Genomic DNA, 13,488 nt, shown 5'->3' on the forward strand with positions numbered 1-13,488 from the left:
TGAGTCCATTTTTTAATACGTTTTTAATATTGCTGCAGCACCCTCAACAGCTTCCAAATATCATTTTTGAACTTTGCTATCATTAAACCAATAGGAAAACCAGAATAAGTTAAAAGAATGAAACATAGGAACTACATTGAACAGATGTTACAAAAAATGCTTAGTGTCTGATCCGTTGTTCTAAGTATTCATTTTCCTGTCGAATAGAGTTGATATCAGCTTGAATTTTCTCAAGGTTAAAGTTACGGGCTTTGAGTGATTCAAGCTTGGCCTCAAGCTCTGTAGTTTCTCTTTTAACCTTGTCATTTGCAAGGATGGTTTCAGATATCTTAGCAAAGCTGTCGTGGATGCCAGTTAGAAGGCGATAAGCTTGCTGCCTCAGAGGGTCATTCATGGCATCCCTGCATGAGAGAGAAGACATATATTACATACTCTACAATTATCACTTGAATTGAAATAACGAAAGAATAAGAAAGTGGGAAGTGCCCCCCACCTCCTTCTCTTTCTCTTTCCCCAATCCATGCCTTCTCTCTTACAATAAGGAGAAATTATCAGAAATATACTTTAATTTTTATCTAATTGGAAAAAAACCCTCTACTTTCATAAACCTCGTCCACACTCTTTTTTCTCAATTTTGACATTTTTTTTATTAAAATAGCCTTCACAGTAGTGGCATTACCGTGAAGGTTCTATCATTACGGTACTTTAAATAATGTAATGCAATAGTCATTACGGTAATACGACTATCGTGAAAGCTATTTTGGTAAACAAAAATGCTAAAATTGAGGAAAAAGGGTCCGGATGAAGTTTATGAAAGTTGAAGGTTTTTTTTCCAATTAGGCGAAAATTAAGGTATATTTCTGATAGTTTCCCTACAATAAATTAATGAAAAGGTATTATATTCCTTTGATGGAAGACTACACTCATTTCTACCGATCTCTTATCTTCCTTCTATATATGTACGTGTTCCAATAAAGTCAGACTGAGTATGTCTTGCTTTACACACACACAGAGGTACCTAAAAACAGTCTCATCAACCACAGTGTATGTGCGATTGAGACGGTCTTGGATGGAGTTGTTCTCTATATGGAGCTGCCGAGTTTCTTCGACTATTCGCTCGATGTCAATGTCCTGTTTCCTGCTGTTCTTGGTGAGCTCAGTTATACGCTGGATGTAAGAAGCTCTCGATGCAGTTTTGGGCCTCTTCTCAAGCTTTTCAGAAAGGGCCAAGCGCTCTGCCTCTCTACAAGTAATCAAACTGGCCATAAGAACCATAACAGCCAAAAATAATTTATGAAAAAGAAGAACCAACTTTCAGACCTGAACTCAACCCAATCCAATAAAATATTACTTTTCTATAGACAACTGAAATGCAAAGAATATGACATCACAAATAAAAGCCTCAGATTTCAGAGCTAAAATAACTGCTACAAAACCGTTTCAATTTATTTTTTTAGATTCAATATGAAAATTGATTGAAATTTTATTGAAGAATTGAATCCCAAAGAGAGTGATGAGAGAGAGGGCAACCCACCTCTTGATAGTTTCAGATATCACAGCCTCTGTTTCCAGCTCAATTTTATTCAAGCACTGAAGCTTTTCAATCGCTTTAGATTCTTTTGCACTTAGTGAGTTCTTAAGTCTCGTTATTCTCTCCTCCAGAGGGTGCTTGAAAGAGTCCCTGCCAATCATGATTCGATTTCTGATCAGCTGAGAATACACTCATAAAAAAAACAAAGGAGATAACAAAACCCAACAAAAAAAAGGAGGGTAGGGTTATTCATGGCACAACAATTTCCAATTAAATCCTGGAGCAACTGAAATAATTCTAAAAAGATGTGCTGAATGTTGCAATAACCCCAGACTAAAAAACTGGACTACGAAGAAAAGGTCAAAGTGCTGCTACAATAAATAGATAAATATATTAAAGCCCCACAAATTTTTAAGATAAGACTTCAAAAAGTAGCTTATTTTTGTCCTAGTTTTGGTGGATTCAAACAATGGAAAACAGGAGAGAGAGAGAGAGAGAGAGGACCATTGCAGCTGAAGTTCCTCAAGGTTTTGCTTCCTTGCTTCTACTCTCTTATTAAGTTCTTCAAGATAGAACTCATTAGGGTGCTGGTCATCTAGTGCCATATCTGCTGCTGCTTTCAAAAGCCCACGTTTCTCTTGTAGCTGCTGAATTTCTAGAACATTTGTGCTTTCCTGAGCCTTCAATTTCTCTACTTGGTTTTGTAACTCTCCACCTGTGAACTTCATCTGTATGTCAGGACACATTTTCACCTGTGAATTTCATTGTACTAAGAAAATGCATGTCTTCTCTCTGTCTCTCTTGCTCTCTATTCAGGGATGAGGATGTACAGTCATTAGGCATGTATCTCTCAGAAGCAAGAGTCAGTGTTCGGCATTTCTAACTTTTCAACCAAAGAAATGTTTCTAATTTTTGTAAATAAAACTCAAATAAATATTTTTGTTGACATTGATGTTTGTTAGTTGTCACCTGTGCAAATGTTTCATGGTAGTTGAACAAAAACCTAAGGCAAAGACGAAAAAGAGAGACTCTTGAATCATCCAGTTTTCCAATACTGCAAGACGAAGAGTTTGTCAAGAATGCGACCCTTCTTTTCTTTTTTTTGGATAATCACTAAATGATAACAACTAAATCATTATAACCATAAAATTTAGTTGTTTATTGCCAAACAGATGAGTTTGGAAAATAATCAGTATAAAGATCATCACAATAGAAAAATCATTTGTAAAGGAAAATACAAGTTTGTCAACAAATCGGCTTGAATATAGGAATACATTAAAACTTCCAAAAAAAAAGGAATAAATTAACGTACCATGCTGGTATAAAATAGGCCATATATCATTGGTACTCAAACCTGCAAACAGTTAACATTACATGGTATAACCCTATATTCTGCAACAAAAGGTTTACTTTAACCCAAGTTATTACAGTATAAATAGTGTGCCTGGGTCTCTCCTGTCCAATGAAATGATGGATGGTGATGTGAGATAGATTGGGATCCACGAAAATAGGGCAAGCTCCAGTTGAGTCTCCCAACTCTCTTCATTGTTGCCCATTTTATCAGATGCTGATGACCCCAGTGGTTATTACAAAATGTGTTCTCCACGCCCCCCCCTTCCCCTTTCCTCCTCTCCGTCAACATCCATAAATCCATAGTCCAATGGGCTATGGTGTACTTAATCTTATGATGTATGTATGTAGAATGGGACCCATAATTGGCAACCCTAATGCAAGAGCTTGAAAAGAATGCGTATCATGGTAAGTTACGGACATGAAAAAGATTATATACTCAACTTCAACTCAATCAGTCTGCCTAATACTCTCCTTTCTCCTTCTGTCTGATATGGAGATGTGAGCTTTGTTCAAATGTATTATGAAAGAGAAATTAATAAAGTAACTTTTTTGGGAAAATGCACTATAATCCAGTGGATACACATAGTCCAATAGGGCCATCACAGTTCAATGAAATCACAGACTGTGATGGTGAGAGAGTAGAATCCATGAGAAAAGGACATGATCCAAATAGTGGGTCCCCTCTCTACAATCATCATCCATCATTTCGTGGATAGTGCAAAACCGTATAGACTTTCATAGCCCCCTGGTAGTATTATACTTTCCCTTACCAGAAAACTAGGAAGGTAAGAGAGAAATGAACAAAAAATCATGACAATTCAAACTTAATGTGCAGCATTAAAGTATATGGTATCATGTAACTTCAAGCTGCAGTAAAACTTCGAACAAAAAAAGGCATCCCTTTTTTCATTGACCTTACTTGTGAAGATTGTTCCACTAGAGAAGCCAACTTCAGCTCAAGTTTCTTGATATGTTCAACATTCGTCTCCTTCTGGGAGGACTCCGACAGCTTCACATCAGAAACTGATGACTCTGGTTCCAATGCTTCATTGGATGTCGCACTTTCCCTTAAAACACTAATTAAATGGTCTTCAAATGAACCCCCAACAAAAACCTTCTCAACAACAGTATTTGATGGCTCTGATGATCCAGCCTTCAATTCCAGTAGTTCATTTTTCTTCAGTACGGAGGACCAATTTCTTGATTTGGTTTTAACCTGGCTTAGAACTGCATGATCCTCACTTAGTGTATCCTCCTTTTCAATCCAATTCTTTAAACAGCTGCTAAATTCAGTGGAAATCCGGTCATTTCCTCCAACCCTAACCCTGGTTCCAACTCCCTTTCTACCACCAACTTTATTTGAAGAAGATTTCGACAACTTCTCTACCAAGAACCTCACCAATTTATACGAGTCTTCATCAGAGGGGTAAAGAAACTGCACAGATTAATGAACATGGGTTATTCAGATATCATTTCAGTTTTTATTCAAGGGCCAAGGACAGCAAATAAAAACTTCAAACAATTAGGAGGAAGGACCACCTTTCCTTTTTTCTACACGAATTAAGTATACCACCAAAAATATTCAGTTCTTTTTTAATTACACTTAAAGATAAAAAAAACGAATATCTAAACAACTGGTCCAGAGAGACAATTATTACCATTAATATCAACAATAACACCTCATTAACCAAATAGATTTTATATTTGGGAAATCTCCTTAACCAGATTTTTTCTTTTTATTTTTTATTTTTTAATAGTTCAATAGGAATCTAACTTGATATGTGGTGAAATCTGCCAAAGCAGGTTCTCATAAAAAGAAAAGCCAAAACCAACAAAACCACAAGAGACGGCATGGTTCTAAAATACAACTATAAAAGTAGAACTTCCTCAAGTTGGAAGTCAAACAATCTGGAAATTTTTTCTTTCTTGTATTCTCTTTTTTTTGGGTAACTACTATTCAAATAATTGCCTAAACACCTAATAACTAAGTTCCTTTGAATATCTTATGCAATTCGTGTGATCTCATTTGTTGACCCCCATTGTTTCTGAATTGTATCCTATCCTTTTAATGGATCATCACCACCATCGTTAGAGCCTTTTTCCAACTATTTGGTGTCGGCTACATGAATCGTGGTCTGCCATTCTGCTCGATCAAGCGTCATATCCTTTGTGAGGTCATAAGTTCCCCTATATTTTCTCACTACTTCCAACCAGATTTTTCTAGGCCTACCCCTTGTTCTTTTTTAGCCTTCCACTTGAACCAACTTGCACTTCATAACAGGTGATGCACTAGATCTACGCTGCACATGGCCAGCCCACTAAGTCTACTTTCCCTCTTCTTATCGTCTATTGGAGCCACACCTAAGTTAACTTTAATGTATTCATTTTGAATTCTATCCCTTCTTGTCTTGTCACTCATCCATCTCAACATCCTCATCTCGTAACAGTAAGGACCCAAACTTTCCCTTAACCCGTCTTAAGTCTTTCCTTAATTTTATTAGATAGGCAGCCCATACAAAACTTTGCCAAAACTTTCTTGAATCTATGTTATCCTTTTGATGGATAAATATGTTTAATATAGAAAAAGTTCTACACCCAAGATGTCCATGAAATGCAAATATTATTTAGACCCAATTACTTCCAACGTCATCAAATCCAGAGTAATCATTACAAAGCCATCAATAAGGACGTAGATTCACTAGTGTTTTTTCTTTCAATTTGCAATTATCGTAAACTCTGCACTTCTCTTTCCATAATCTTCCTTTTTCTCCTATACAGTCGCTACTTAAATATGAGCAAGGAATATGACAATTAGTAAGATATTATGGCCCCTGAACCAGCAATAAAAATATTAATGAATAGAACAATATGAAGCAAAAAACTTGTAATTTTTTCTACTCCTACGTCAGCTATTATGTGCTCTATAAACCATTAAAGCGCCAAAACGACCATCTTTTTCCATTAATTGTTATGAACATTCAAATTAAGCAAGCACAAGTATTAACATAGCTATAATGCAAAAAACCCAACATTTATACGAACCCAAATAAACCGTCGCTTCTCTACAACACCGGAATTAGAGATCAAAGAATGCAAAAGAACACTTGGAGTTTCTTCAAAAGCAAAGGCTTAAATTTCAGAGAACCATGAAATTTATTGAAAAGTTGAGACATGGGTCTTTTACTTACTTGATGGAAACTCAGATCCCCTCTGTACCCTAGCCCTTTAATGGCGGCTGAGAGGGTTGTACTGAGACGGAACCTCTCCGCCATTGAAACTGGCAATGAAGTTGGGTAAACAAAGGAATCATCGATGAGACGAAGAGATTGAGAACAAATTGAAACCAGAGCACCAGTTGTTAAATCCTGGATTGATGATACGCCAATTGGGATCTTGATTCCTGCTTGCTCCAGGCCATTCAGAAGGATTTCATGAGAATCTTCCATGGCTGATAACACTCGCTGTGTGTTTCTGATCTTCTTTGTAACTCTTTGTTATAATCGAATGGGAAACTCAGTAGTAACGGGCACGTATGGTATGATGCATGTGTCACAGGAAACAGCAAGTTCATGAGGTTATCACCGTTTGATCAATAGATTGGTGAGACTATGTTAGATGTGCCCGTACACTCTGGTCTATTCAAATTTCGGAAATACGCCCTCCATCAAGGCCAAAGATATAATGCAACCGCCGTATGCAGCGGCTGTATTATAATATAATGCAACCACACTTCTAAAAAATCATCGTTTTATTTGTATAGAAAAAGTTTATATACTTCCTATGTACCATAGAAGATCTATGCTTTTTTTATCATCAAGCATCCAATTTTGCTCAAGAGAGTCACTCACTGTTTGATCTCAGATTCGACATCTCAAAATATTTTATTTTTACCTCTTTTTATACAAATTTTATGAATATGAAATTTAGTATATGCCATCTTCTCATTGGGACGCACCTATAAAAAATATTAAGAATAATTTTTTGATAAAATATAATGATCAAAATATCCCTTGAAACTTTCATGAGTATTTTAATGATATTATTTTATTGAAAATATTGTTTTTATATTTTTCCACTAGTGCGACTTTAATAGAGGATTGGACGTACAAAATTTGGTGTCAAAATAGTTTGCAAAAAAAAATTAAAAATAAAAGTTTAGAGATATGACATTGTGATTGGGGCAATCTTAACCCTCAATTTAGAATGGACGGTTGGATAAGGGGAAGTATATAAGTTTTATGTTGTAGGGGAAGCATAGAAAGCTTGCTCATTTTTACGACCCAAAATTTTCACACACACTATCTTCATCTCAATAATCAATCCCCCCAAAAAAAAAATACAATTTGAACCCTAGACATGCTCAAAATGAGTTCCCTCTGACAACAAATCTAGACCATTTATTTGGTGAATTTCAAGATCTTCGCCTTTATAAACTCAAAAACATTTTTTATTTTTTAACATTGTTCATCTAATTATAATAAAGTTATTTAAAAAAATTGGAAAAGGAAAAAATCCTTCTAAGGCCTAGATATAAACATCTTATCAAAATGGATGACCTCATTTAATTGGGCTAAAAAAATACTTTCAATATTACGTTTTCAAAATTTTCTTTTTTGGTGATTGTTCATTAGAATAAAAAGAGAGTATATTTTAAAATTTAGATCAAACAAATGGCCAAAACATAATTTTTAAAGGTTATTGCATCATATTGCTATACAATCGTTACATGAAATCACTGCCGATACATCAAAAGAAAAAATATTCATGGAATTTTGCAATCTTACTTGTAGAAACAATATTGTGGTAATCTACACCATTTATTTTATTTGCCGTTAACAACGGTCAAAATCCTCATGGGCGTCACACGATGGAGGGAAATGTCAAAAAACTTATTAGGGCATCGCATGATATAGGGAAATTTATGCTCATGACTATTGAGTTTACGTTATTGAAAAGTCCAAAGCCAATAGATGACTATGGATCTTCAAATGTTCAAGATTTTATATTATTACATAGGACTTTGGATCTTGAAGCAAGGGCATTTTGGGATAAAGATAAAAAAAAATGAAAAAAATAATATGAATGGGGATTTTTATAAGAAAATTTGTTTCGATCAGGACTACATTTCTACATTTGTGATCCCCGAGGTATAAAGCATCCATCTTAAAGATGGATGCAAATAGGTTGTCCATCTAAAAATAATTGAAGCTATTAGTCCAAATGTTTTCTTAATAGAATTAATATTTTAAAATTTATTTATTTTTCATATTCATGATCTCCATGTCAAAGATTACAAGGCCTTATAAATTAGGTCAAAAATCCATCTCAAAAATAGATTTTTAAGAGGTGACTCGGACTCATAGAAACAACGTCTTTTTTATAATAACATAAAACTAAGGGGGCATGTGCATAAATTTCTTCGTGGGCCGAATTTCATAAAGAAGAAAACTGTTCATATATTTGTGATGGAATCAAATATTGATTATCTCAATCCATGTGACCATAAATTATATACCAACACCAAGAGTCACGCTTTGCTCCTACAATTATATATTAAAGTTCACATAAAGCTTATGACAAAACTAAGCAATCACAATAACATAAGCTGGCAAGGTTTTGGTTGGTTTTAGTTGGTTGATCCTTACTATATCAAGTAAAACAAAGCTAGAGAAAGCTAATGTTTCTTGAAACATGGAAATCACTTATGAAGGGGAGAGAGAGGCTATGTCCTCACCTCTCCCAAGATGCACAATGCAAATGGCAGGAGGCAGTGGATTTGGGCATAGCATAGAAATCATCTCACAATCATGTGCCATGCTAGATGAAGGACCAGACAATGATAATGAAAATGCATGTTCTTATCCATGCAAGGATTCTCCCCTTCCAATATTCATCAAGGTAAATACATTATTTTTTATTTTTTATTGAAGTGTTATAGAACAAGGATTCGGAGGACACACTGGTGTCCTGTCCTGAGCCCATTTCACCTCCGATGACCATGTCTGTCAAAGAGATTAGGCCGAGTCCAAACAATAAAATAATGAAACTTTGGACTCAACAGCCTATCGAGCCTGAATAACTGGGGCGAGTCTGAGTTGAACTTGCTGAGTTCTCCAACAATGCTTTAGTGAGAGTCCATTTCTTTGTTCTTAATAAAAATATCTGAATTTTTTGAATTTGTAGTTTGAAGATGTGGAATATAGGGTGGAATGCAATTGCACCTCATATGAGAACCCCATGAAAGTTGTGATGTCAAATGTGGCTGCACATTTGAATATAGAGCACAAGTACAAAAACATACTGAATGGAATAACTGGGAGCATAGGCCCTGGTCAAATTCTTGCATTGATGGGGCCTTCTGGTAGTGGAAAGACAACCTTACTGAAGATAATTGGAGGTAGACTACATGGGAATATCAAGGGGAACATCACTTACAATGATATTCCCTATAGTTCAGCTCTGAAAAGAAGGTAATTTGTTTTATGATCAGTGTATTTGTTGCTTAAGATATCTGGTAGTATTATTTTAATTTTTTGTTGGATCAATTCGTTGATTCACAGGATAGGATTTGTAACACAAGATGACGTGCTTTTTCCTCAATTAACTGTGGAAGAGACCCTTGTTTTTGCTGCATTTCTGAGGCTTCCAAGCGATATGAGTCGTCAACAAAAGTTTCTAAGAGCAGAAAGAACAATTGTGGAGCTAGGTTTAGAGAGGTTTGCTACATAACAAATATATATGACACCTTCAAAATCATTTGGAGTTAAAAATATATCGCACTTTCAGTTTATGGAAGAAATAAGCTGGATTTTCCTCTAAGATCAAATTACAAGTATTTTCCATTACAGGGCTATCATGGTCATAGAAAATTATGTTTGGTTATAGATGTCGACACACAAAAATTGGAGGAGCATTTGTAAAAGGTATATCCGGAGGAGAAAGGAAACGAACAAGTATAGGTTATGAGATTCTTGTGGATCCATCGTTGCTGTTACTTGACGAGCCTACCTCTGGTCTTGACTCTAGTACTGCAAACAAACTCCTTCAAGTTTTACAAGGACTTGCAAAGGTGATAATACAAGCTCTCTCCCCTGCATTCTAAAATGCATTTTGTTAAGTACTGGTTTGATGAAATAACTTGTACATCTTAATATGTTGATTAAATGGACAAATAGGCTGGTAGAACAATCATTACAACGATTCACCAACCTTCGAGTCGAATGTTCCACATGTTTGACAAGCTGTTGCTTATATCAGAAGGCTGTGCTATATATCACGGGCAAGCTCAAGATTCCATGAATTACTTTTCTTCATTGGGTTTTGTTCCTGAATTGGCTATGAACCCTGCAGAATATTTATTGGATTTAGCCACAGGACGAGTTAATAACATAAGGTTCCCTGAAGAAATACAAGTTTCACAATCCACCCAAGGATTAGAAAGGGCAGTTCTCAAGGTAAATGAGCTACTTTCAGCTAGTGATTAATTAAATCAAGTTGTAACTATCATATAAGCACCTTGAATTTCTTGCATTGGCTTATACATTTTTTATTTTTGTCTCTTTCTTGGTATCTTAGCATTTACAATGGAAATACAAAACTGTGTTGGAACCTAAGGAAAAAGAAGAAAACAATCATTCTTCAAGGACAAATAAACATCTCCAGATGGCTATTCAAGTGAAAAGGGATTGTACATTGTCTTGGGCAGAGCAATTTGTGATTCTGTCAAACAGGACATTCAGAGAACGGCGTCGCGATTATTTTGACAAATTAAGACTGCTCCAATGTCTTGGAGTTGTAATTCTATTGGGTCTATTGTGGTGGAAATCCAAGACAACAACAGAGGCTCAAGTTCGGGACCAGGTAGAAATTGTAAACATGTCGCTTAATTTTCATCTCTACTACAATATGCATGATCTTAATGCATTGTCCTCTTTTTTGTTGATAGGTTGGATTGATGTTCTACATTTGTATATTTTGGACTTCTTCATCACTATTTGGAGCTGTCTATGTATTTCCATTTGAAAAAATGTACCTGGTCAAGGAGCGGAAAGCAGATATGTATAGATTAAGTGCATACTATGTCAGTAGCACACTGTGCGACATGGTTGCTCATGTCTTCTACCCGATCATTTTCATGGTCATAATATACTTCATGGCTGGTTTTAGAAGAACGTTGCCATGTTTTTTTCTCACACTACTTGCAGTGTTATTGGTTGCCATCACGAGTCAGGTAATTTCTAGTTCTTTTTTAGCCAAACCAGCTTATTTCTAGTTAATTGGCACATTCGATATCTTCTTTTTGTCGTGTTTTAATTGTTTCGTATATCATAAGTCTCTAATTCTATTGCAAACTATAGGGGGCAGGGGAGCTTTTCGGAGCTGCAGTTTTGAGCATAAAGAGAGCTGGGATGATAGCTTCTATGGTGCTAATGTTGTTTCTTCTTACTGGAGGATACTATGTTCAGGTTATCTTCTCAGCCCAAAATGAAATGGGCTTCTTCTATGAACTTCTCTCTCTCTTTGCAAATAAGTATGTTATTGATTTGTGCACATTGGTTTTGCAGCATATACCTCAATTCATGAAATGGATGAAGTATGTATCATTCATGTACTATGGGTTTAGGCTCCTATTGAAAGTGCAGTACTCTGGAGACCAATTATATGAGTGTGGAAGTGTAGGCGGATGTAAAAGTCTACAAAGTTCACCAACATTCGACACTGTGAATTTGGATGGAGGCGTCCAAGAAGTTTGGATCCTGTTGTGTATGGCCATTGCTTATCGGTTATGCGCTTATTTATGCCTTCGAAAGAGAATAAATATATCACCAATCTGATTTGTTAATGGGGATCTCAGTAAATGCTCAGTGCATGTTCAGAAGGAATAAAGATCATGTGCATTCAGTTTAGTGATATTTGTTTGCATTGATGATTATATCAATGTTATGATGATGTGCTAATCTTTTTAGTAAGCTATGATTCGAACATTAAAAGATAATTATCTTTTCCAATCTTTCATCCTACAATGTGAAGGCAATGAGTCCATATGCTGCCTATGACCAAAAAGTTACATGCTTGTAATGCATACCATGCATTCACTCCTTCTGATAAAACCCCATTTAGGAGTATTTCTTAGACCCAAATTTGTAATCTCTTGAACCTAGTCACTAACCTCAACAACAATAACAACAATTATTATTATTATACTTTATATTTACAAGGACAAAATAATGTCCTATAATTGAATGGAGACGTTCTAAATTTTGGATATGGGATCTAAGTGTTTAGAAACTCAATATCTATGTTTTTTAAAAAAATATATCAGGTGATTATCCCAAAAATTCAATTCCGCTAATCTTTTTCACTAGTATTTTTGCTCCCAGGAGTTAGTGTATAGTGTGATACGGGGGGAGTAGTGATCACACCGTTGCTAAACTAGGTTTCGAGTGCAAAGGTGAAAGGTCAAAAGTTGGACTATCTATGACCCATATGACCATAGAGAATCTACATTTGCAAGTGTTATCACCATCCAATGAAAAGATGGATAGTGATAGAGAGAGTGGACTTGCATATATCATACATTTCATAAGCCAACTTGTAGGTATAACTCCCACAGCATAACAATGCATCTATTTAATCGGCGCAGTGCTAGCATCCATATTTTCTTTGTTGGGTAGTCAAGTGGAGAGTGTTTTCTTTTTTTGGTAGGAATGGAACTCAATATTTCATTACCCAGTTTGACAATCTAACTTTGAGCTCATTCTTAAAATAACAATAATTTTTTATGGTTACATAGAACACACAATAATTTTCCATATTTCTTATTACTTTATAAATGTTGTACTATTTTTTCCTAGCAACACATGTTAGAGAGAGAAATAGAAGACCTAACTGGTCATTTTTTCCAAATCAGAAAACATATGTATGTAAGAGAGAGAGACAGAGCAAGAGAAGGCCTAACTGATGGTCCCTTTTCCCAAATCTGAAAAGATTATTGCGCAATTTATTAAAAGGTAAATTGTTTCATGTGGGTTGGACCGCCTTTCTACATGTGCGGTCTAGAAAGTGTAAAGCATCTATCTAAAAAGGGAAACCAATAGTCCAAATGTTTTCTTACTAGAATTATTATATTTAGTCTTCTAAAAATTATTTATTTATTCATATTCATGATCTCTAAGTTAGATATTACATATCTTAAAAAATTAAGTCTTAAAATCCATTTTAAAAATAGATTTATTAAGAAGCTCAAATTTCTACATATGTGGGCTTGGTATGATAGAAACCGGGTTATCAAAGTACCAAAATACCTATGAGAGATGAATAATTCAACAATCTCCATGTCTCTAACTATTAGAACTCAAGACTACGCTTTCTGTGAAAATATTTTCCGCTCGCGCTGGAGCATATATTGTGCATTTGCTCTTTCAGGTGAAACTTTATGCTATAAATTTTGGTTGAACGCCAAACTTTAGGGATGTAGTCTCTTGAATCTCATAATCAACGTCAAAGAAAACAAATTAAATAGGATCTTCTATGGGGAAAGGATTTTATACTTCCACTACAGCATAAAAGATCTATGTTTTTCTTACCATCCAGTCGTCCAATTT

General features: G+C 35.3%; 2 protein-coding genes across 10 annotated transcripts; one reads left to right on the forward strand and one right to left on the reverse strand.

Moving 5' to 3' along the window:
- Positions 1-63: 63 nt before the first annotated feature.
- Positions 64-6,525, reverse strand: LOC18447582 (coiled-coil protein). 9 transcript variants are annotated; one of them, XM_088849126.1, is made up of 7 exons: positions 6,073-6,521; positions 3,804-4,319; positions 2,036-2,259; positions 1,535-1,681; positions 1,019-1,243; positions 494-531; positions 64-401 (listed from the first exon to the last, which is right to left on the reverse strand). In XM_088849126.1, the coding sequence occupies exons 1-7, from the start codon at positions 6,328-6,330 to the stop codon at positions 391-393; spliced, it is 1,419 nt and encodes a 472-aa protein (XP_088705252.1). In that variant the 5' UTR covers positions 6,331-6,521; the 3' UTR covers positions 64-390. The 9 variants fall into 9 exon arrangements, 8 of the variants coding, with proteins under 8 accessions (XP_088705252.1, XP_088705251.1, XP_088705253.1 ...); XM_088849125.1 differs by lacking the exon at positions 494-531 and adding an exon at positions 2,501-2,585 and having other exon boundaries at positions 3,799-4,319; XM_088849127.1 differs by lacking the exons at positions 494-531; positions 6,073-6,521 and adding exons at positions 2,501-2,585; positions 2,844-2,885 and having other exon boundaries at positions 3,804-3,932.
- A 2,008-nt stretch (positions 6,526-8,533) lies between these two features.
- ABCG26 (ABC-2 type transporter family protein) lies at positions 8,534-11,850 on the forward strand. Its single transcript, XM_006857675.3, has 9 exons — positions 8,534-8,782; positions 9,068-9,354; positions 9,445-9,600; positions 9,770-9,953; positions 10,060-10,338; positions 10,460-10,744; positions 10,830-11,114; positions 11,242-11,349; positions 11,449-11,850. The coding sequence occupies exons 1-9, from the start codon at positions 8,576-8,578 to the stop codon at positions 11,716-11,718; spliced, it is 2,061 nt and encodes a 686-aa protein (XP_006857737.1). The 5' UTR covers positions 8,534-8,575; the 3' UTR covers positions 11,719-11,850.
- The last annotated feature ends 1,638 nt before the right edge of the window (positions 11,851-13,488 follow it).

The sequence above is a fragment of the Amborella trichopoda genome, chromosome 10, assembly GCF_054954075.1.
Source record: "Amborella trichopoda isolate Santa Cruz 75 chromosome 10, AtrichopodaSantaCruz75HAP2 v2.0, whole genome shotgun sequence".
Classification (NCBI taxonomy): Eukaryota; Viridiplantae; Streptophyta; class Magnoliopsida; order Amborellales; family Amborellaceae; genus Amborella; species Amborella trichopoda.

Coding starts and splice junctions, on each gene's coding strand:
- ABCG26 (XM_006857675.3), top strand. CDS start 8,576: ATGGAAATCACTTATGAAGGGGAGAGAGAGGCTATGTCCTCACCTCTC. Junction 9,601..9,769: donor GTGGAGCTAGGTTTAGAGAG/GTTTGCTACATA, acceptor GTTTGGTTATAG/ATGTCGACACACAAAAATTG. Junction 9,954..10,059: donor TTTTACAAGGACTTGCAAAG/GTGATAATACAA, acceptor ATGGACAAATAG/GCTGGTAGAACAATCATTAC.
- LOC18447582 (XM_088849125.1), bottom strand. CDS start 6,330: ATGGAAGATTCTCATGAAATCCTTCTGAATGGCCTGGAGCAAGCAGGA. Junction 4,320..6,072: donor GGGATCTGAGTTTCCATCAA/GTAAGTAAAAGA, acceptor TAATCTGTGCAG/TTTCTTTACCCCTCTGATGA. Junction 1,682..2,035: donor GAGGAACTTCAGCTGCAATG/GTCCTCTCTCTC, acceptor CATGATTGGCAG/GGACTCTTTCAAGCACCCTC.